Raw genomic sequence first — 24,179 nt, 5'->3', positions numbered from 1 at the left:
TTGCTGATTAGAGTGTACCTCCAGGGGTGTCAGCATCTCTGCGTTTGAATCTGGTAGTCACTTATTAGCAGCGTCATTTCTGACACACACGTAAGTTACTGCCCTTCTCCCAGGCTCAATGTTCTCAGCTGTGAAATGGCCCTAATAACAGGACTTGTCCTATGGGGTTACAAGGACAAAATGAAACGGTGCCCTGAATGGGACTCCACACGGCGCCTGGTACCCAGTAAATAACCAGATTACCAGCTAACAACAGCACTGGGTATTTCTCTTCACCCTCACACTGCAGATTCTACCTGTAGAAACAACGCTCTTGGTGAACAAGTGCAGTATGGTTTGTCCAAGCAAACAGTTTGAAGATATTACTTATGAAGTGATACCATTTTAAGATGCATCTTACTGAAAAGACAATGATAAACTTTCCCTTCTGCCAAATTCTAAATAAGTAGAAATATGTAATCTAGACCCAGTAAAGACCTTGGCAAAAAATTTAGTCTTAATAACACCTTACGTTTAGAAGAAACTTGGAAAGATCATCTTTCAGGTTCGAGTTAGAAGTAGTTGTCTTTTCATTAAAGAGATTGGTTCTGTGATGGCTTAGGACTTCTATTTTGATTTCCTCAGGCACATTTTGGAAAGGAAAAGTGATTTTTTTTCATTCATCCATGATATGCAACATGCTGCATATTTCCTCTTGGTTAAAGTCTGCTTTAGAAGCAGGCATGTGTCTTTCTAAAAAGATAATCTTCTGTGCATTTTAGACAAATTTAAATGATGGCAAAAGTACATTTTGAAGCACATAGTGTCTGTGTTTTGCTAACTTTAGGTAATAAGAGTTTAGTGACTCTGGTCCAGCTGGGATCTTTTAAAATAATCCACATCCCTAAATACCCACAGCTGTGAGAAGACACTTAAAAATTGGCAGCAGCACATCTTGGGGACCTTGGTGGTGGCACTGTGCCTTTGGTAAGCTCCTGGCACCAAGAACCCCATCCTGTAGGAATGACAGGTCCAATCAAGCCCAGTAGAGGGCTTGAGGCTTCTGCCCTCCATTTGGCAAGTGGTCTGGGGGCACTGGGACCAACCATGAGCCAGAGAGACCGGCAGGAGTGGGCAGATGGCAGGAGAGAGCTGGGCTCAGCGTTAAAGACCTGGCTCTAGTACCAGCTTGCCACTCCCTATCCACATGACTTTCAGTGTATCTGCTTCCTCATCCATGAAATGGGGGTAACACCTTTGCCCAAGTGTCACAAGGATGAGAGACTTGACATGAACTCCCTCTACCAGCCATTAGGGCCCGAAGATGCCCCTCCTCCACCAGGCTGCAGTGGCTGTCACGGTGCTTCCCGGGTGTGGGCTGCCCCTCCCAAGGCCCCCATCCTGTGATAAGAGAAGCCGACTTACAGGTCAGGGGCACAATAACTTGAAACACGCCAGTCACGACAACAGTTTAACATTTTACTAAATCAATCCACACAAATTCCAAATTGCAAATATAATTAAAGACAACAGATTCTGTTCTGCCTTTTAAATCTTTCATTTTCAAATCCATCATTAAGACAAAAAGTAAACAAAAATTAGGTCTGCGGGAAATTCATGATTTTTCTTCTTGAGGGGGACAAAAAGGAACGTTATAGTAAAAAGAACGCCACTGGGTGTACAATAAAGCACCACGACACACGGTTACAAAGCGGGCTTCCTGGATTCTGCCACATGGACGCTGCTCTCCCCGCTGCTCTGCATCAAGCAGGATTTCATTAAAATAAAACTATAAAATCTCCTAGGTTACACTAAAGTCAGACACAGTCTGGAACACAGTGCTTAACAACAGTAATGCCAACTATCAGTGCTAACGTAAAAACATTTTAGAAGGTCGAAAACAATTAAACTGGAAACCAAAACCTTACTTTCCCTAGATGAGCAAAATTGAAAATGAAAGGGTTCCCGCCTCCCAGTAGGACTGAAGGGGGTTTTGCTTTCAAATCGGAGGCAGGGGGCACGGTGTACGCTGGTTCTGTAGCTCCTCAGCCTAGTTGGCGTCCAGCTTGGCCATTTCCTGCACGTAGATGCCTATACTCTCGCTGTCGAAAAGCACGAAATACACTGTTTTGATGGAAGAGGACATCGTCGACACGAAGTAATTGGAAATGGCCTTCAGAATCAGCTGAGCTGCCGTCTGCTTCGGAAAACCGTTCCTGCAGGAGAGAGAACAAGGGCTCAGCAACTAGGGAGGGCACGGTGGCCGTGGGACCGCCCACGCCCTCCTGCCACCTCCCACCAGGAGGTCAAGGCCACGTGTGCCGCAGTGTCTCATGTTAGGTCAGCGTCCACAAGTGGTGCTGGGTCCTGTGGCTGTTCATTCACAGACGTGAGAAAGCCTGGTGCCCACCAGACAGGGAAGGACAAGTAGGAAAATGTTCTTTGTGCTCTCAGAGAAAAGTAGCCAGGACGTCCTCTGAAAAGTGATAAGCACGCAGACAGGATCCGTGTTCTGCGGCACGTGGTGTGCGTTAGGCCATGCAGGCTCCCGCTTCTCTTCCTGGCACCGCTGTGACTAGCATGGGGCTTGGGACACGGCCCAGGCTCTCAGAGGCTCCCTGTGGGTCTCAGCCCCAGAGGATGGCTGGAGCTCTAGACCTGGATTTCATGGCCCCGCGGCCCAGCATCCACCCCCAGCACCCATCAGCTTGTGCTACTACCCCAAGGGCAGGTGTCAGGGAGCTGTGGCTGCAGGGGCCAAGTGGGCTCTGCACCTCAAGGCTGGCATCCAAGTCTCCAAGCCAGACCGGTGTGAAGTCACAGGTATTTCCATTTAAAGTAAATGTCACATGGCAATTTGGGGGGTACAGCCTCAGAACAAGAATCTAAACAAGAATCTGAAATCGAGACTAGGAATATTGTCACTCCTTGCTTCATGTGAGCCTGAGGCTGTTCCTGGTCAACACTGCAGATGCAGGACCAAGGTAACCCTGGAGGACAGTGGCAGTAACGTGGCGATGTGCCTCGTCTGAAGGGAATAACGTGGGCTTTGGAGCCAGTGACCCTGGATTCAATTTCCTTTACTGACCCCAGTGTACAGCTAAGGATGCCGAGGGCGAGAGTCTGGGGCCAGCTCTCACAGGGGTATCTTTGTTCCTTACAGAACGATAGCCTTCAATCTGCTCTGAGCCTATGGACCTGCTGACACGTGAAGTGCTGGACCAACCTGCCGGTTCCAGCTGCAACTCTCCCTCAGATTGGGTACCTGCCACCAGGTGAGAGGTTTCTTAGAACACTCCTTGCCTCACTAAGCGCCAAGAGTTCTGAACCACCGTAGCTGCCTCCCAGAGAGCCACACTCATTCTGTTGCCAGTGCTGAGAGCATTTCAGATGCACAGGAGAGAACCATTCTTGTGACGTGCTTTATTATCAAACATGGCTTCACCCAGTTTGACACTGGACCGCTACTGCTGGATGCTTTAGAAGGGAAGTTCAGTCTTAGAAGACAGGGGTGTCACCCAGGGCATGTTCCCAGCCTGTCAGAGAAGCCAGTGTACATGGGATGTGACCCAGAGTTGTCGCTGCTCCATACACAGGTGGCTCCTCCTCGGCCACAGGCTCACCTGCAAGGCAGCTGGCACACAGAGGACTGCCAGTGGGGACAGCAGGTCAGAGGTGTTCCACCTAGGACAGTGTCAGACAGACACAGCTTCCTCCTGAGGAGACCCTGGGGGCTCTACCGCCAGAGTCAGGATGACTAACAGGTGGGCTGGGATGCAGGGAGAAGGGCTTTTCTGGGAGTGAGGAGGAGAGGTGGGGACCCCACGTGGCAGGTCATTCCCCTCACGCCCTTTCCCACTCTGGGATCTGTAAGCTCAGGCTGGGAAGAAGCTGTTCTCAACACACCTGGCACGGGTGCCTTGACTGTCTCCTGGAGTCAAGCATAGAGATAGGAGGTCCAGAACAGGACACACTCAACCTTCTGGTTTTGGGGGCATCTCTCTGGTGAGCATGTTCCCAGGGGAATGTACGCAAATGAGTGTCGTGGGGAGCCCAACTCACCCTTGTGGGGTACAGAGGGGTACAGGGGCTGCTCATCCACTAGGCCCCAATCACGAGAGAGGTACCAGGCCAGCTTTTTCGAAGGGGTATACAGACACAGGGTCACAGAGTCACTGGAATAAGGGCCCATTTTAAGTGTCTCACAAAGAGCAAATGTTTATTTTCCTGCTGTAAATCCAGCTGCCAGAAGGAATCATCAGATTAGTGATCCCATTAGTTTCCTCTAGGTGAGAAAAGCCTGGAGAGGCGGCAGCCAGTGGCCAGATGGTGGAGTGGGGAACGCAGGGACACAGAGAGGCTGCAGCAGCACAGGGAGCCACTGCTAGAGGCAGCCGGACTCGGTCCCTGGGAACTCCGAGGGCTTCCAGACCAGGCAGAGCTTGGTCTGCAGATGTGGCTGGATGGGTCGGGGCTGAGCAGGGCTGTGAGAACTTGCTGTCCACACCGGAAGCCCAAGACCCTGCTCCACCAACTCCAAGCTGACCGCACCCCCGCCCCACAACATACACACAAGGGTGCCCTCCCACCCGTTTCTGCCTTACACCTGCACACATGAGCTGGGCTGAGGTGAGGGTCTGTGGAACTTCCTTGAGGAGCCATCTGTTGTGTGGTGTGATGGTCATAGCCTGTCCCCTCCCATATCTACAATACAGGGTGAGGCCTTAGGCCCCTCTGTCCTAGCTGAAGGCCTCCCCGGAGCCCCAAACACTTGCTAGTCACTCTTGCGTGCACCCAGCACTTTCTCACACAGACTTCCTCCCATAGGTTTTCCATTCCTCTGCCTGCGACCCTTGAAAAGGACTGTGTTACTCTCAGCAAAAACATGTCCTTTCCTGTCCCTCGACATCAACAATTTTCAACATGGGCCTGTGGGAGCGCAGGCTGCCGTGCTCCACGCAGGGTGTCTGACTCAGCAGGTATGGGACCGCCCTTCAAGACCCACTGTTCTATGTGGAGCCAGCACAGACTTTATGATCTGGGCTCACAGGGTAGGCCCGAAGGCGAAGAGCCAGCAGCAAGTGGAGAAAGGTGGGCATCAAAGGTGTTCAACCCGCAGTGCCGCACCTGCATGCCCTACTGTTGATGCAATGCGAGCTGGTTTGGCCTTGTCCTTCAAGGTGGCTGATGAGTGAATGTGAATCTGATTTGTTTCCAGGAAAACCTCTCATTGATGAACCCGACCCTCTGTGCTAGGCAGCCACAGCCTAAAGCAGAAACCCAGCCTTGGGACTGTGGCCACAGTGGACTACCCAGGCCACCAGGAAGGAATGGAGGTAACCATTTTCCTAATGTTGCAGGTGGGCCCTGGAATATCTTCCAGTGGCTAGTTAGAAGCGTTCGTGACATGTGGAATGTGCAGATAGATGCTCTCTCAAGAGTGCTTGACACTCAGAACCCTACGTTCTCAAGACAGTGGCAGCTGTGGCACATGCAGCCTGGAGCCGCTGGATTTGAGACTGGGCACTGTCTCTGTGCCTTGTTTCCCCGTCTGGTGAAATGAGGTAGGTAACGAGTACCGAACAAGGTAATGTACAGAGTCCTCAAGTAATAGTATGATCTGTAAAGTAGGTGGTCTGGAAGGGTCTTTTTAGAAAACTGTCTCCCTACCCCAGGACCCATGACAGCTATGACTGTGTGACTGCTGCTGTCACTGTTAACAACACTGGCATGAGGCTCCCAGAGAGCTGCTGTCTGCGTCTGTGATGCCCAGTCCTCTCAGAGGGCTGTCAGCCATGACTGCTGGCATGCCGAGGTGCAGCAAGGACACAGGTGGGCATCCCTGGTGCAGCGCTGGTCAGCTCCCAGAGAGCTGCTCGCCAAGGGCATCTCCCTCATCTTTCGGTGTCTTGGCTGGTTGGGCTCCCGCGCTGGCTGCATAGGTGCAGCCCCTCTGAATGCTGTCCCTGCTTGGCCACGTCTTTGCGCCTTCCTCCCTCATCTTAGGGCTACTGCCTCTGTGACAGTCCTAAGCCGCACTGTGTCTGCCTTCCACCTCTCCCAAGACACATCAAAGCAAAAGGACAAGGGCTTCTGCTCTAGAGTCAGATTCGGGTTTGAATCTGACTTAGATGGGGCATTAACCTAAGAATTAAGAGATCTCAGCTGGAAAACAGACACCTCAAGGGTACAGAGGTCGATGACCATAGTGGTGATGATGTGGACACTGCTGCCCCCGCGAGGTGGGTACCCTTCTACCCCACTCGGCCCTGACCTAGCCTGCTGCAGTTACAGCTTTGCCTTAGGTTCCTCTGCAGCCAAGTGCTTCACATCCCCCATGGAGTTTATATTAAACTTTGACCTTTTTCTGCTGACCTTGCTGTGAACAGACTGAAGTCACTCCACGTGTGTCTGGGATAGCCTTTCCCAGTGTCTTGGGCCTCAGTTTCCCTTAGCTGGTACAAGGGGACCCCATGCGCTATCTCTGTCTGCTACTTTCTTGAGTCAGCCTGCTCAGTGACAGCTGGGGACCGTACACATTGGTTGCTTGTCCTACCATTCCATCTGGATGACAGAGATTTGGTTTATAAGGCCTCTTCCCAGAAGAGGTTTCAGTTCCATCAGCTCTGCTGGCCCCCTCGTATGGGGCGCTGCCAAGTGTCCTTGCTCCTGGGGAACCTGCCCCTCAGGGCTGAGCAGCCACACAGGAATCCAGGCCCAGAGCTGTGCTGAGCAGGCTGGGTCCTGGGGGTAGGGAAAATCCAGGTGGATTTTCTGGAAGAGACAGACTGGAGCATGCCCTGGAAGGCTGGGTAGGAGTAAACATGGATTCTAGAAGGAGTCTGGTTTTCTTGCCAGGTCAGTCCACTATCTGGGAGATGGGTAGGGCTGCATGTCTTAGAAGCTTGAGTAACTTGGGAAAAATGTCACCATGTCTAAATACTCTTCTGCTAGGATTAGGTCTCCCTCGCACCGTGCTCCCAGGCCCCTCCACTTTTCCATCTTCTGGCTTTGAGCAACTGACTGTCTGAAGTTGCCCCAGGTGGAGGCTGCTCCAGCCAGAGGTAAAGATCAAGCCATCGGGGTTCTGAGCTGAGAGGGAGAAGCTAAAATTCAGAAGGAGATGATGATGGGCCCTCTGCCCCACAAGGCTAGAGAGGAGCTTGGGCAGCACAACTCAAAAGCAGCCTCTTACATTCTCTCACTCCAGCACTCACGTGTTTTGGGTTAATATGTTTGTTTTTGTTCTTTATATTTCTCTTCTAAGGCTCGTGCTCAGCAGCCAGTGAGGCCAATGGCTGTGCCTGGGCAAGTGGTGTTTCCAAGGCTCCCTAAAACCTACTCACATAGTGTGCAGGAAGTAGGGTGATGTTCTAGTGGGATGTGAGGGGGTGGGGTAGGTTTGTTGACAAGAGTTCCATGTGCCTAATATCACAAGCCTTGAAGCCAAGGACCTCTGATCAAAATCTGGCCCTACCAGGTGCAAGCTGTGTGACTGCAGGTGAGTGACTTAACTCCTCTAAGCTTCCATTTCTCTGCCTTTGTATGGAATTAATAAGTGCTCACCTTGCAGGGTTTTTGTGAGAGAATTCAGATGAAGGGTTTAGCATGGTGCCTGGGACTCAATACCCATAAATGGTAACTTGAAAAAGACAAACAGGCTTTCCTTTTAAGCTCATAAATCTAAGGAGAGTTTAATCAAAGCCCCAAACTAGCTATTCCCTCTGTACTGCCCCTCTGGAGAGGGGTCGCCCCCTAATGTCAAACAGAACTGAGGGAGTGGGGGTACCCATAAATATTGTGACCAGAATTTGGCCAGATGCCGGACAGAGGTGGCTTCTCGAGGCCGTGGTTACACTCCTGGGTCTCTCTGCCTCCAGTGGCTTTTAGGATTGGCCTGGAGGTGGATGGGCTACAGGAAGGGAGCGTGGGGTCGTGGTCGTCACCCACATGCCCGAGACGCTGGGCCTCAGCTCAGAGAAAGTAAGCCCACTTTACCAACATGTTTGCATTTATACTGTTTTAATTCCAGCGTGACTTATATGCTGGAGACACTGGATGCCACAAACAAGCTGTTTTATTTCCCCTCCTAAAACCCGCTGTGATTTACTGGCCGGCTCTGGTGTAATCCCATTCTTTACTCATGAAAGAGAGGGCAGCTGTTTACACGGTGCTGTGGGCAAGGTCTGCCCGACAGATGTGGGGCTGGGTGGCTGTGCACATGTGCTTACCGTTGGAATTCCGCCCTCTTAAAAGCTTTCAATTGATTATTTCTTAAAACTTTTACTCCATGAAAAATGTAAATAAGTTTGTAATAACAGATGGTCTTTTATGAGAATTACTTTTATGCTTCAATTAGAAATTTCCCAATAGCCATATGAAAAAATGTGAAACTATTACCTCCAATAATGGGCCCCTATTGCTTCTCTCTTCGGAAGCACCTTTCATCAGAGTAGATCAAAGTGCATCCGAAACACTAATTAACTGAACCTCAGAACCATCTGTGAGGAAGGGCAGTCCCCAAAGTCTTGCTGGCTGATACGGCAGGCCAGGGACCGAGAGAGTGATTCATTTACCAAAGGTCGCATGGCAGTGCAGTGCCAAGGAACAGACCTTCTGTGAGATGTGGGAGAAGCTGGCTACTTATGCTTGGATCCAAAAGTATTTTGTAAAGAAAAGGCCTTGAATTGGCTCTGGGCCTGACCAGCGCCTTATGGAACCCGGGCTGCCTCTGCACAGCCCCACTTTCCTTGGGTAGTGTGAGCGGCTGGTGGCAGAGACCCAAGCAGGCTCACAATGTGGATGGAAAGCCCAGGTGTCGCTACCAACTGATGGAGCCCTGGGCTTTGGCCGCTGTTGGGCCCAAGATGCCAACAGCTGCAGCTCTGGAGACCGGTTTCCCTTTGCTCAGTGCCCAATCTGGAGTGAGCCTTCCAGAGGCTATGACTTAGACCCTTAGCAGGGAGGACCCTCAGAGGTAGCCTGGCCCCAAAAGGCCCTTCCATCCTCGTCACAGTACAGAGTTCTCAAAGCCCTCTCCCTCCGAGAGCCCCTTTCATTTCCAGAGCAGCCTTGAGATGAGGGATTACTCACTTTTCATGAGGAATTTGGGCTCGGAGCGGGGTTAATTTATGTGCCATCTCCTCAGCTGGTTAGTGGCTGAGCCAGGACTCAACTCCAGGCCTGACCTCATATCAGAGCACAGTGCTGCTCTGATAGGCAGGGACCCAACAGGTTATTTCTGGCATCTGAGGCGTGCAACCCAGGAGGTGGTGTGGTGGGCTGCACATGTTCAAGGACTACACTCACCCCGTAGTGGCCCTCTAGGTTGTTCTGTCTGAGGGGCAGTTCCCTCATAGTCTCAGTGAGCCCGTCTGGGGATATCACAGGGTGGGGTAGGCCCAGCCCTGTTTCACTTATATGATTTGCCTCTTGGTTCCACTGGGTCCCATGACCTCCTTAGCGGCAGTGAGACAGGCAGAGAAAGCAGCTGTGGGGAAGTGAAGGACACTTGGGAATACACAGGTGAGAAGCAGAGGGCTTTACCCAAAGAAGCTGCTGTTTTGGGGACAGAACTGTAACATACCCACAGGCTGGTCCTGGGAGGGATGCTCTTAATTATATCCCTGCATTCACACCTCCCTGTCCTCCCCTCAACCTGAGCCTTAAGTATCCTTCAAGATTCACTCTCTGAACCCTCATCTCTGATGATCCCAGTACTCTGAGGTCACCTTCTGTGACATTTGCTGTCACAACTGAAGTTGTACATTGTCCTTGGGCTTCCCGTCTCACTCTCTCTCTCCAACTGTCCCTCCCCATTGCTTAACGTTTGCATTCTTCTCTATTTCTCACTTCTGGTTTCCTAGATGAAGGCAAGAGCCTGAAAGCAGCCTCAGTTGACTTTGTACACAGAGCACCACAATTACGGACTAAATATTCAGAGAAATACATCCTCGACCACCACGGTAACATGCTGGGTGCCCTTACCTGCCGCTGCCAATAGATGGAAACGCAATGGATTTCAGTTTCTTATCATCTGCCAGGGCCAAGCAGTTCTTCACTGTCTTTTCCAGAAGTTCCTCACACTTGTCTGCACCCCAGACTGGACTGTGACAGTGGATCACAAACTTGGCGGGCAGGCCGTGGCCTGCGCTGACAGCAGCTGGAGGGAATGAGACAGGAACAGTGAGTTTTACCCCTCTGCAACGCACACAGCACAAGATGCCAAACACAGACCCACTTTCCAGCTACGGTGTGTCTTCCTGGGCCCTCCGATGGCCTGTATCCAGGGAAGGCTACAGCTGCCTGCTGCACTGTGATTCAGTGTAAGCTGGAGCTGGAAACTGCTCATCAGTTAGTCCTCTCACTCAGGAGAGATGCTAAGCCAGGACCCACCCTTAGAAAGTTGGCATGAGGATGCATCACTACCAGGAATTTTAACCAAGATTGTATTAAGCTTTCCCTCTACCCTCCCCAGAAGGCAGAGCCTTAACCATCTAACTTGACCAAATGTGTCAGAATGTTTGCAGCCTCAAATTGCTTGCCTTTTGGGGTCTCCAACTCTCTTTGTTCATGTGGATGGATTCATGTGCATATATAATTATGATGTATCTATAAATTTCCTGGACACAGTTCAGGATAAACCTCTTCAGAAAGCAACCTGACTAGCATGTCTGCTGCCCTGTTCTTCCTCACCAAGTGATCCTGTTTAATTTTGACAGAATTAGACTGTTTTTAGGATGGAACTGTTTTCTTTTCCTAGAAGAGCCTTTCTCTTGCTACATATTTCCATAGCAGACAAGCCTCTCCAGGTTCACTCTCCATTTCTGCCCCTTGTCAGCTCCTAAGACAGTGGCCTTGGGTCTGCTACTCACCAGGAAATGGAACATGCCAGCCCGGTGTCTCCCAGAGCATGTTCCAGGACGCCTGTTCCCACAGATGCAAAGAAGGTGGTTCTAGGTCCCAAGGGCTGGGTGAGTGCTGCCTGCTGGGCTTCCATAGAAGAGCACACTAAAATCCCACAGCACTGTGACAGTAAGACACCCGAACTTTCTGGTTTGTTTCCTGAACCCATTTTGTGGGGAACACCCATCAGTTTTATCCAAGAAGTAAAGGGTGTTAGGTTTAAGCCACTAGTAGATACTGGAAAAGAGTGATTTGTGGGTAGTGTCTCATGGCGTAGTAGAAACAGCTCTGAACCAAGAGTCACGGGTCTAAGTGTGCGTCTTGGTGCTGCTTACTGAGTGGTACAGGATCTCTGGGCTGAAGTGTTGACCTACAGAAACCTAACATCGGGGGTTTAATTCACAGTCTGTCCACTGGAGAAGTCACTGCTAAACTACGCATGGAAAAAGACTGGAAAGAAACATGTTAACAGTGATTATCTTTGGACACTACAGCAGGGGTATGGTATGTTTCATTATTGCCATCTTTGTACTTGTAAAAGTATTTTTAAAACTTTCTAAAATAAATCTTAAAATCAAGAACAAAATGTGTTTTTGTTATTAAAACAAGCAAAGATATCTTTAGCCATGCTAAATCTAATGCATTTGTACCAGGTGAGTGTGGTCAATGGCAAGCAGCACCAGGGCCACCTCTGGTCACACCTCATGTGAGGGTCACCAAATGGGCTCGAACTGGAGCACCAATGAGAAGGCTCTCCGGGCTGGCACAAAGGCCACAAGCCCCTGGTGGGTGGTTCGTGCTGTGCGTCCTCCCCTGTTCCAGGTGGAACTGTCTGGAAGAAGAGCTGGAAAATTGTGCCCCCATCCCATGTTTCATTGGCCGAGCAGAGGTCAAATGCAAAGAGCAGCACAGGGAATGCCACCCTCTTATCCCCACCAGCTCCATGACTAGCCCAGGCTGGCTCGTCATGTGTAGTCACTGGGGAAAGAGGGGTACGGCCTGGTGTACCCTCTAGGAGAGGGCTTGTGTGGACATCACAAAGTGATTGCTGATGCCCATTAGATTAACATTCATTTTAAAAACAAACAGGATTTGAACACGTAATGGGCATTGGGGACCATCTAGTAAGAGAAATCAGAGCCCCAAAAGAGGACGAGAATGGCCTCCCAGGCCCTCAGGAGGCCTTTTGTCCACCTGAAATTCTAAAACTCAGGCCAGCAGCAGTAAGAAGTACTCCGCCTCTAAGTTCCTAGCGATATTTCCCCACATCGGTTTCAAGTCATTTTCTTACCCCCTGTATCATCAAAGGTGTAATTGGTAAACGAGAAATGTGTATTCATACTTTTCCTATTAGAAACATAGCTGACTGAATAAAAATGACTAATTTGCATCTCTACCAGCAGTTGTGCAGATGGCTCATATCACTGTCTCCAATTCTCAGATCTTAAATTTGCCAAACTCTGCTTCTGTAATTCCTTGAGGTCTAGTCATCAAACATTTAGAAGCTATTTTAAGTAATAAAAAAATCAGAAAGGCAATTCTCACAGCCTTTAAGCTCCCCTGACAATTTGCATGTGACAAAAGTCTAACTTGTAAAGCCTGATGGCTTTCCCCTGCCTCCACTCAGAGACACATTTGCACTGCCACCTCTGAATTCCAAGTTGTCTCATAAAATGGTTTCCCTAACTCCGCATGTGCCACAACCAAGTAAACTGCGTGCTTCTTCACCTTACCTCCAGCTACTTCCAAGGGCCCGTTCTTTTTCCGGAGCTCCAGAACAGCTTCCACAAACTCCTTGCCACCTTTCTTCTCCAGCGTGTTTCCTAGACAAGGACAAGATGAGGTCAGACTGCCATTCTGGTGTCTCAGGGCACATACAGACACTTATTAGCATGTCAGATGATTACATACTCTGTATGATCTGACCAGCTAATTTCCATATGGCTGCAAAACAGGAGCTAAGCTTTGGCTGGGTCACAAGAGTAAGATTTAGAAGGGATTCACCATTGGCCAGTCATCACTGTGGCACTACAACCCCTTATTTGGGGGTGACTCAGGGTGATCCTGGATGAGCCAGAGATAGGAGATGCTTGTTTTTTGCAAGCACGCCTGTCCTACACGCTTTTTACTGGCGTGAGAAACCAGATGGTGCTGGCTTCCAAGGCTGATGCCTCCCTTGGATTTTCTTCTCTGTCTCTAGAAAGAGCCCCCAAATAAGGAGGTTTTAGAGAAGCATACCACACTCCCATCAGGCGGCTATCTCTCCTCTTGGCCACAGGCCCAGAAGAAAGCGTTTGGCTTTGGCCACCTTTGGACCAGCATCACCACCATGCTTAGTTCCAGTTTTGCAGCTTTGACGTCATGTGTGAATACAAAAAAAAAAAAAAGAACAAAAAAAGAAAAAGAAAAAGAAAATGGCCTCAGACACTATTTCCTTAATTACACTAATGATTCAGAATCATTTTAGGTAAAAGAGAGCAACATCAGAAGAAGAGCTTAAAGATGAATGTGTATTACATAAAAGCTTGGAAAGAAGGGTGACCATTTAGGATCAGATTTAAAAAACAATCCAATGGAAGGAGGGAGTACCTTTTCTTGTACATTAGGGTACTTGCTAAGTAATCAGTTTCTGCTCTGAAAGCCAGGTTCCCAAACAGGACCCCCAAGGCTGTAAGGTCTGGAGGGTAAATGCCTCGTGTGGAACAGCAAACAGCAAGCAAATTGAGAGATAACATCGCCTTCTAAAGTTTGGCCAGATTGGAGTCTCAGTCTTCCTTAAGCTCTTATTCCTCAGTTTTGCACATTTTAAAGTACTTTTCCTCACAAGAGGACAAAATACTCCCCTTAAGATTCACCGTTTGTCTTGGAAAATTCAAAGTGCACCTGGCACATTCTGGGATGGTTCGGTCAGGGTGCTTCGGAATGCACCAGCCCGAATTCTCTCTGGATTCACTCTGTAATGACTCAGGCTGATTATATTAGAGAAACCTGACTCATTTGCATTCTCAAGCTAGAGGGGTGAACTGACCCCAGGAAGTGTCTGGAAGGAAAAGAAAACAGCCTGGGCACTGTCACCAATAAGACAGCACCAGGGCTAACAGCACGCACTGACCTGTAAGCCGCCCGACTGTAGGCAGTCTGGGGTGCGTGAATGAACCTGACCGCAGGCTGTCACCCACAGGAGCTCTCTCGGCTGTCTAAGAGAAGGGTTGGCTTTCAGAGACATTAACTTGGGATCCTTAAAGTGGGGATCCAGCGTCCCTCATTCGCCCAGACCACCCTCATGCCTTCCCGTTTTGGAAAGCAGTGAAGTAGGCATTAAATGGCTGGAAGGGCAGCTGCTGCATGTTTCCGACAAAGTTTAGCCTCAGAGACAGAGACGCAGGCTGAATGGGCTTGAGGGAGCAGGTTTGGGCCTCATGGCCTGGAGACCACCAGGAAGTAGAGACTTTTGAGGATACATCCCAGATGAGTGAGGCCCAATTACAGATTCACTTGAAATATCTGTGCAACCAAGAAAAATGAATCCACTGGATTCCAAATGCTGCTGCCCAGCTATACCAGCTCTCGCCTTCTCTCCTAACCCAGTCTCCAGCTTGAAGGAGGGAAATAAATGTGCTCTAGGCAGGACTATTTCAGGTCCTCGTTCTCCATCCCATGTACTCTTTGGGGAGCCAGGAAATTTGGACGGGAAAATAAAATCAGTCCTGTATTAATACTACCAACTCCTTTCTAAGATATAAACTATTAAGAAAATGGGCTGATTTGTAATTACAAGGCGTTTTTATCTTAGGAAGAGTGTTTACTTTAAAATTTTGACTTATAATTAAATCTTGCTTTAATTAAAAGTGAAATTTGCAAGATAAAATACACTTAATGCATTTCCCAAACTTAAAAACTGAACCCTAGAGTGCAGGCAATCCACCCAGTCAGGACTTGACTCCTACACACACATATGTATGCACATGTTCATGTAGACACACGTGTACTTTTTAACAAGAAACAGGCCCATTTCAACTGTATTGTCAACACTCTTAATGTAACACTCTCGCTTTTTAGGCTTAACTTCAGGGTTAATCATAAAGCAATTGGCTTATCTGCCCCCAAGCATAAACGTGTTACTCCCACGAGAACAAGGACATTATTTCATGCTTAGAAAGCAGGCATGAGTGTCAGTGTTCAAAACAGCCTAAGCAAAAATTTAGGCTTGGACAAATGTCAGGCTCAGCCTGTGGTCTATTTCACTGTTAGAAAGAACTTTTGATGGGTAAAGTTAATCACTGGGGCTAAGCCTTCCTGCACTCGCATTCCTTCTTCCAGCGGTCTCGGGACTCAGGAATTCACACCAAAATGAGAAATGGAGGGATTACATCCTAGCTTCCTCGTTTCCCCTCTCACACATCAAAGTGGGAGTTGGACCCAATTGAGACCATGTATGAATATGGTTGATCACTGGTTTTGTAGTATAACGGAAATCTGGGTTCAGTACTAGTTTGGATTGGTTCACCAAGAAAAAGCACTGAGGCGGGCTTTAGAAGACCTGGATTCTGGCCCTGGCACAGTCTTTCTCTTTAGCCAGTCAGATTGTCTGAACTGCTTGAGGTATTTTTCCGGCTGTGACAGTGTGAGTGACGTGACCTTGGGCAAGCTCTCGAACCCACGTTACTGAGATGTCACCAAGGCTATTACATGTTTACCCTGTGCATATCAGTGGGTTGAGGACAAGCAGAGCAGAGGGGAAAACTCTAGCATTGTCATTATTCCAAGGAGGCCAGTTCTGGTCACAGTTCAGGAAGGACTGGGCTCTTGGGATAAGGGGAGCACACAGTTGACTCTGCCTGTGACCCTCCCAAAGCCTTCACGTCTACCCCGTAGGGTGGCTAACCCTGCAAACACATGCCTTCCATGGCTGCAGGTCACTAATTCTCCTCTCCCTGGGCCCAGGTGAAATACTTTTACCCAGGAAGTTTCATAATTTCCATTTCACCAAAATTCCTGGATGGCAGGATGATCTCAAGCCTTCGTTACTCATGGCTGAAAGATAAGTCTTTAGCTGTTTATTTTCCTTCAAATGAGTATTTCCCTCCCACAAAGCTTTCATTTGGTTTAAACAAAATATCTCTCTCTCAAGCTGCCTGACTTATGAGCTATTAAATTTCTCTGAAATCTTGTCAAATGAGCGTTTAGTCACCTAAGGCCTCGTTGCATTTTGGCCTGGCAGACCTGGAAGGTCCTGACTTTCCATCCAGTTTGTCTTTCCATCTATATCTGAAATCCAAAATGCCCAGGAAAGCCATTAGCCCAAATCGCAGTGGCTAGGGCAGACTGCGACATGAAACAGAGCTGGACAGCCAGAGATCGCTAAACTGTTGCATTTCCAGTATCCAGGACGCTCATGAAAATCCTAAGAGCCTCATCCTTCCAGATGACTTCACTTTTGTCCTTATTAAAAAATGTCTCCATTCTCTCTGGAAGCTGCTGTTTGAATCTACACTCAGAATGCTCTTCTCGGGACCAGCTCATCTGCTGTAAAAATCATAAACATGAGAGCGAGACCACAGGCAAGCACTAATCATAAGCCAGACACAAAACAGGGTGCTTTGCTTATTACATTCTTTAGTGCAATTCTCACTATTACCTCTATTTTATGGATAGGGAAACTGAGGCATCGAGGAGCTTACTAGCCTAGGCCCCATAACCAGTAAATGGCGAGGTGAAGATCCAAGCTCCTTGTACCCAGCTCCAGCCCTGTGCTTTTTTGCCATCACACCGATGCCCCTTCATTATATAAGCAATTCTTAGAGCAGGGCACTGACACTCCTGCAGCAAGCTGGCAGCCGAGGCGCTCTCTGCCTCACCCTGCCCCCCCTTAGCTATTCAACACCAGAAGCCAACCGATGACCCCTGTCAGCTGTGGAGAGAGGGGAGGGTGTTCTGAATCTAGGAGAGTGTTTCTCAGCAGTGGTCTAGGGATACCACATCGGAATGATGTGACTTTCACACATGGAAGATCTGAGAACCCCTGAGTGTGGGAGAGTGTTCTGAAAGTGCCCCTGTGGGCACCTGAGGCTTTAAGGCCGTTTCCAGGAATGAGGTGCTTCTGACACAGAGAGAGGTGTGTGGGACAGAGGGCTGTGCACAGGCAAGCCTGCCTGTCTGGTCCACAGAGGACACAGAAGTGGTACTGGATGCCACTTGGCCGATTTGGATGCATCCCCTTGCAGATGAAATTATGTGTGAACCCAGTCTCCATTAAAGCTGTGCCTTGTGAAGAAATGAAGAAATAATGTTGATGAACCAGTTTCCAAACCAGAAGCGTGCCCATTTGTGAGCTGCATGATGCACCCTGGCTGACAGCTAGCTGTATTTCTCGCATTCACAACCCGAGGATGAGAGACCTTGAGAAGGTCGACCTTGGGAAGGTCAGGACAGCTGGAAGTGTGAAATGAATGCAGCCCTGCATAGCTGTCAAAGGATCAAGCTGTCTGCGGTGGCCGACTGACCATGCACACACACACTCGGCAGCACCCAGCTAGGCATTACCTACTTCACCACCGGTGTAGAAGTCAGTGTTTGTCGGGTGAACGACAGCCTCACTGTCGATCGAGGCAATGTCAGCCTGTACAACTTGCAACTATAACAGGTAAACAAATGTATATCAACTGTGTTGGACCGAGACCCACGCACAGGCACATTCACTAACGCCCCATGGCAGGGCTGGCCTACCTGGTCGATTCCAACATAGGAGCCCAAGGGGCAACAGTCCACGAAGTGTGCGCACATGTGGATGGGGGTGAGGAGGAGGAATATCAAATGTGACATGGTGAAATCAAACATTTGAATGACAAGTCCAAAAAAAGAGAAACACACATGAGATCATTTCCAAAGGTTTAAAGAAATAACAAAACAACGAATGCCCCATTTCACTTTGCAAAAACCTGTAAAACTGGCACCCCACTGAGAAGGCTACTAAAACATGGTGTCTGCTTTTTTTAAAAAAAATGTGGACTATGAGGCCAACCAAAACAATAAGTTTCTCCATTTTGTCAGCTGCAACTTTCCGGGCTTGATTTTTTTTCTTGTGACACGCATCGGTTTACCTTTAAGAGACATCTCTTGAAAACTGAGAAAACAGTATAGGTATGCAGAGAGGGTTGTCTTTATTTTTCCCCCTCAATGTATAAATGTATAAAAACATTTTTCCAGGCCTAGCTCTTATTCTAGTTAATCTATTTTTATGTATTTTGCATATAATAGGATAGGATCCTTGCTTTTTTCTAGTGTGTGGCCTTTTTTTTTTTTTAAGAAAGTACCTATAAAAGGCAGTTGGAAAACAAGCTCGAGTAGGGCATTCTTGAATTTCAGTTCCCATGTCTTCAGCTCACTACTATACCCGTTTGTGTAGGTCAGGCCTGGATTTTGGAACGAGCCTCTCTCTCAGAAAGGAAATCTGCCAACCCTCGAAGGCAGCCCAAAGTGGGACCTAAAGGCACACAAAATGCACATAGGTCAGTATCAGGCATGAGGCTGCCTTGGTGTGTGCATCGGCTGGCCTGCTGCCCCTGGCAAGGCTCACAACTAAGAGGACAGGAACCTTTATGGTGCCATGATAGTTCCTCTATGTTAATGAAGCCACAGAGTGGGACACCTGAGGGGTAACTCTAAGCTGGCCCTAACCCGCCACCCTCCTGAGTAGGGAGACCTGGTGGCTCTGAGGCATAGCCTTCCTCCATAGGAACTGGCTCAGAAAGAGATATTGCCCTTCTAGCCAAATATTTCGTGAAGGTGGCACTCAGTCATATACTGTTTTCAGTTATAAATAGTTGAAGAAGTGACAATAGGTGGTAAATTTGGGGGGAACCAATTGACTGGTAGATTAAAGACAGCTTAATTGTATATTGATGCAGTTCGTCACCCTTTTCAGGGGACTTCAAGCTTTGTTTAAGCATCATTTCTAATTAAGGCTTAAATGGAGAAACTACTGTTTTGTAGTTACCTGAGATTTTTCAGTTCTAAAAGAAAAACAAAAAAAACCACATTAAAAAAATCCCCCCAAGTAACCAGCAGTCAGTATGATCATTATGGAAGAGAATTTAGATGGCGATATATTTACAATCAAGGAAAAATCAGCCAATTGTAGTAAATGAAACATCGTTTCCATTTGGAATGGCCTGGAGTAAGTAGACATCCAATGTCTACACTTAAACATTCATCTTGGATTTGGGAATCTGACTTGACCACCTGAAGTTTGAGAAAACAGTCTAAATTCTGGGTTCCATAACTTTTCACCTGACAGCTGGTGGCGCCAAACCCCATCCCCAATTACCTAGGTCATCTTTAAGGTCAATGTCAGCATTGGTAGGATTGATTATGGCCTCCACCTCAAAGCCGGCTAAATTACTGATTTCACTGTGAATAAGGTTCAGCTGAAAAGAAAAGCATGAGGTGGGAAATAACAGGACAGCTGGGAAGTCACAGAGAAGTGAGCCTTGGGATACAGATGAGGGCAGTGAACACTCCAAGTGCACTGAGCTCAAAAGGGAACAGGGAGTTACTGGCTAAAGTATATCCACTTTTAACAGAAGACTAAATGTCAGGATGCTCATAGGAAGTAAGCTAGGCTGGGGGTCCAGAATCCGTTAGTTGATGCTTGGGGCAAAAGAGAGGCATAAGCCACATGGGACTGGTGGATCCACTTCCCTTTAAAGGAACTTGTGACCTGGGGGCCAAAGAAAAGCGGCTGTCAGGACCTTCAGTCAGAGTGCTCACTGTTGGGGCAGGGGTGCTATATGTGACTGTCCTCTTTGAGCACTGGGATGGTGCGGAAGTTGCAGCTGGTTTGGGCAAACCCCTACTGGCCATGGGTCTTTAAGGCTGTCACTAGCACCATGACTACTGGCTGGCTGGCTCCCTGCCCTGCTTAGGGGTGCCAAGGAGCAAGAGTGGTCTGTTGCTCAGTAACAGCTAATTTTACATGTTATTAGTCATGTAATGCTGAAGTTCTGATGAAACCCAGGAAGAGAAATAGCAGTTCTCTAGTGAGACGATGTCTTTTAAGTGTTTTTCTCCTTGTTGGTGAGGTTACTCTGATGCCTAATGGGTCAAGCATTTTCCTTTAGTGAGTTTATGAGTACCCAATGAACTGGCTTTTCCTAAAGAGCCACTGAATGTCCCCCCTCTTCACTGTTTTTCTGCTTCCATAGCAACCTTCAGTATGAGAGGAATCCTAAGTTCTAGACTTGGCTGTTGGAGGGGCAATGGGAATTTGCTGGCCTAGGGAACTACTGTCCTGGGTCCTATTCTTCCCCTTCCTGTTCTTAGGCACAAATGCCTGCAGCAAAGTACTCTGTCTCAATGGAGATGCTCACTCTTCAGTGATATAAATTCCTAACAGCTGCGGCGAAGAGCAATGCCTAAGAGCCCCCAGAGGAGCTGGTGCCCCAGACGACTGAGATCCAGACTGGAAGAGCTGACTGCAGCATGCAGGGCCCAGCAGGGCAGAAGCCTTTGTCCAGGCTCTCACTCCAAGGCCACTTGGCAGGGAGACTACTCTTGGCAACTGAACTCCAAGTCGCTCAATTTCTGAGGCCAAACACTTTGTTGAAAACAAAACTGAACAAAAAAACTAACATTCTAGAAGCATCCGAAATATAAACCCACATTTCCCATTCCTAGAAGCAGTCAGCAGATTCTCAAAAAAGGGATCTGATAAAATTAAAAGTCATCATCCTTTGTGAGAAAACAGGTGTAGAGATAAATTTGGTCACATGGCCAGGGAAGGACTCTGGCTAGGCCCTGTCACAAAGCAGTGGTCTGCATTTTTAGTTTAGACTCAAAGGGAAAAGAGGAACAAGTTTTCTTCCTTGGGCTTTTCCGGACCAGTGGGAAAAAGCTAACAGTGAGATGATCATGAAGAGAGACGCAGCTCCTCTGTACATAGTAAGACCTATGCGCATGGGGTACAAACGAGTCATGTATGCACGCCTGAAGAGGATGCACTGGCTAGTGGACATGTGAATAGGCCTGGTAGGGGCAGAATAGATGCCCAGTCCTACGAGGCCCCAGCCCTTACCCCCAACCCCTACCACTGTCCAGGGTCAAATCCAACTGGGTCTCTCAGCCAAAGGGGCATGTAGCTGGTAAAACAGATTTCTGGGGAACTCTGAAAATTCTCCTGATTTTCCAGGAGAGAAGAGGGTCACTAATGATTTCAGAATTTGAATAAGGTGACCTTCTTTGCCTCATCATTGAGAAAGTGGAAAACTAAGTTTTAAACCAAAGCACAGAGAATTTAAAATATCTGTGAAGATTGTTGGCCACTGGAATGAATGACTAAAGGGTACTGCTAGTTATAGAACAGAATGGGGTCCCACTTGGCTGTGGAGTTGGGAGAAGCGAACTTAGCCAAGTGTCCTTCAAGATCCTTTCCACCACTGGGACCTGATTATCCTAACTTCAGCTGGCTCTGCTGTCACCTCTGATGTCCATAGCACCCCTAAGTGGTTATGCCCGCGTTAACCTGTTCTCTACACATGATGTAAACTTTAGAGTATAAGCTCCTTGAGGACGAGAGTAGGTTGCCTCCTCCCCCAAGTGCCACACAATGCCTAAGACAATGCTCAGGTTTCTATAGGCACACAAATGGATTTGGAATTAAATGTCCAACATCCTGATATAATTCTGAGATGAAGGAACATCCCCCTTCCTTAAAGCAGAACTAATGGAAGTGGCAAGTCGGGAACCAGGCCCTTGGCCTGGCTTGTACCTGAGATGGCTCAGAGACAACCTGGCCATCCTGAAAAGGAGGCTGGCATCCATCACTTAGGACAGGTCAAGAGGTGGCCTGCCAGTAATAGGGAAGGATCTGGTGGCTTGGAGCTACTGGATGGACAACCAGGCTGCCTTGATATGACCTACTTGGCTACAGGATAGTACGATCCTATTTTTTTTAAATATGATATGAACAGAAATTCAATTTTAGGAAATGAAAGTTATTATTAAAGATTATCCGAAGGACTTGCTTAGTCTGGTCTGTAATTGTCAAATTTTGGTGTCTCTCATTCCCTCCTACTAGACAGGTAGAGAAAGGACTGGCCAGTCTTATTTCCCTGTGCTAGTCACATGAAATGCAACTCTTTTCCTGTACTCAGTCTACTTCAGCTAAAGAGGATGGAAAAGGCAGTGTCCTCCATGACACTGATTCTAAATCCCTCCTGGAGAGTCGTGTTCTCTCTGTGGCCTATCCTCCTGCCCTCACCTCTGGGATGAAGACTCCTTTATCTGTACTATGCTGCCCACCCCGATTCCCCCAGAAGCCTCAGGCATGGTGGTGGTACATGGTGGGTTTCAGGTCAGAACATGTCACATAAAGATAAGAACACATGTGGACACTGCTGGAGGCAAAGGAGCTGAGTCATCACTCTTGGTGGCTTCATTAGCTTCCTAAACTGTCGCAGACACCAATCGTCAGCCACAGGATGGAAAAGGGGTAATGGCCTTTCTCACAGCTGCTTCAAGAGCCCCTTCTCTCCTTACGGTTTTCCAGCCCCAGGACTAATGTGTCTGGATCTGAGGGAGAAAACCCATGGGACCACATCCCTGCCTTTGGTGGCCTGCAGGGCTGTGGCTGCTGGAGGGCTACAACTACAATCCAGACAGCCAGGGAGGTGTGAAGCCTCACTCATACCCTCCTTACGTTGCCTTCCCAACTGCCTCAAATACTACTGACCCTATGAAATTTACTACTTCTGCACAGATTTATAGAAATACACATCGGCAGTAGGTTTTTATTTTTGTGTTTTGGAAATAAAACCACTGGGTTTTCAGATCTCTGAAAAGGGGCTGTGATATCTGATAAACCACAAAGCAAAAACATTTAGTCAGTTCAGATTCACAGCACTGTTTCCTCTTTGAAAATAATTCAACAGTGTGTGTGAACATTGGGTAAAATCATCGAGTAATGAGGGTGATTATTCCTGGACTTCAGTATGTGAAATACATCAACAACCACCACCAGATCCCATGCTCCTAAGCCCGGGCCGCTTTCCTCTGTGAGTAGCTTAGCAACCAGGCCTTATGCGGCTACAGGGAACACTTCTCTTCTTTCACTTCTCTCTACCCTAGCTTGTTTGCAATATTCAAGCCTCAGTTTCATTGTCACAGGTGGAAAAATAAGACTCATAGAGCACGGGGTACCATACAGTCATCGTCCTAAAGTAGCATTCTGAAACATTTCCTAAAATCCAAGTCACAATGTTCTTTGTGTAAAAAATTCATATGTGTCAGTTTGACTCTTGCCCCTTTTACACTACATGCCATGACTTTTACCTGCCAGTAATATCCGATAAAGGGCCAGAAAAAATTGCTTCAAAATAATGCTCCAAACTATAAATACTTGGTCCCTCTGCTGCACACTGCTTTCTAATACTGGTGCCCAGGCTGACCACATTTGGGGGAACACAGTTTACTAAAGGGCATCTGCAGTGCTAGAACTGGGGGTCCCTCGTCCCGGATGTGGAAATATTGGGTCATTAAGCTGTAAGCACATTTAACACGAAGGACAGTGTCATGGCCACTTGGTGTTTTGTTCTCATGGCTGACATTTAATTGCATGCTATGGAAAAAAAGGTCGTGGTCTGTCTGGTTCTGCCCTCAGCCCCTTCTCTTATAGTTGATCACTCTACACCGGGTTCCAGCTCAACTAATCCTTTCAGATTCTCCCTCCAAAAGTCGAGACATTAAACAGGCACATTAGTGTCATTTATCAAACCCACTTCTTCTATTTCCTCTGTCATGAATAGTATTAGATGACATATCTGTAAATGATTACAGAGTATCAATACTTCTCTGTAGCCCTTTCCTCCCCAGCATTAGCTGGATTTGTACTTTCTGGTACTTTCATGCCTGTGGCACCTGGTCTTGAGGTCTGAGATCAGGTGTTCCCAAAATAGAGAACGTGCTGCTTGGTTGCAGAGGAGCTAGCAAGGTATCTGCAGTCTTTGTGGACTCCCTTCCAGAGCCCAAGTGCAGCAGAGCTCAGACAAGGCCCTGATCCAAGATCAAGAAGGGCAAGAAGGGCATCTCCATTGTAGAGCTGAGTGCTGCTATTTTGGAAATGTTTGAGTTTATCCACCAAAGGATGTGAGGAGTTCTGACCCAAGGCTGGCTTCGGAGTAGCCAGCAGCGGGGAACAAGAAGGATATTGGGAAGGGAAAGGACAGGGTCAGGGCGCCCAAGGGTAAGGTGGGGGAAGGAGTGAGGGAGAGGGTGGCCCCAGAGACTGAAGTGTCCTACCT

At 48.1% G+C, this 24,179-nt stretch overlaps 1 protein-coding gene across 6 annotated transcripts in view; it reads right to left on the bottom strand.

Moving 5' to 3' along the window:
* Positions 1–1,437: 1,437 nt before the first annotated feature.
* The window catches only part of LOC102880043 (core histone macro-H2A.1), a 63,477-nt gene continuing 40,735 nt past the window's right edge, over positions 1,438–24,179 (bottom strand). For 2 of the 6 annotated variants that reach the window (XM_025040557.1, XM_025040558.1), the window contains exons 5-9: positions 17,432–17,518; positions 13,997–14,081; positions 12,618–12,707; positions 9,967–10,141; positions 1,438–2,195 (exon numbers count right to left, since the gene is read on the bottom strand). In XM_025040557.1, the coding sequence (XP_024896325.1) occupies positions 2,030–2,195; positions 9,967–10,141; positions 12,618–12,707; positions 13,997–14,081; positions 17,432–17,518 (603 nt within the window). In that variant the 3' untranslated portion in view covers positions 1,438–2,029. Of the gene's footprint in view, positions 2,196–9,966; positions 10,142–12,617; positions 12,708–13,996; positions 14,082–17,427; positions 17,519–19,210; positions 19,311–24,179 lie in introns of all 6 variants that reach the window. The other 4 variants (XM_006923104.3, XM_006923105.3, XM_006923106.3 and 1 more) reach the window with 2 other exon arrangements.

This window comes from Pteropus alecto, unplaced genomic scaffold (assembly GCF_000325575.1).
Source record: "Pteropus alecto unplaced genomic scaffold, ASM32557v1 scaffold78, whole genome shotgun sequence".
Lineage (NCBI taxonomy): Eukaryota > Metazoa > Chordata > Mammalia > Chiroptera > Pteropodidae > Pteropus > Pteropus alecto.
The sequence above is the reverse complement of the archived record's forward strand: the minus strand, read 5'-3'. Positions and strand labels throughout refer to the sequence as shown.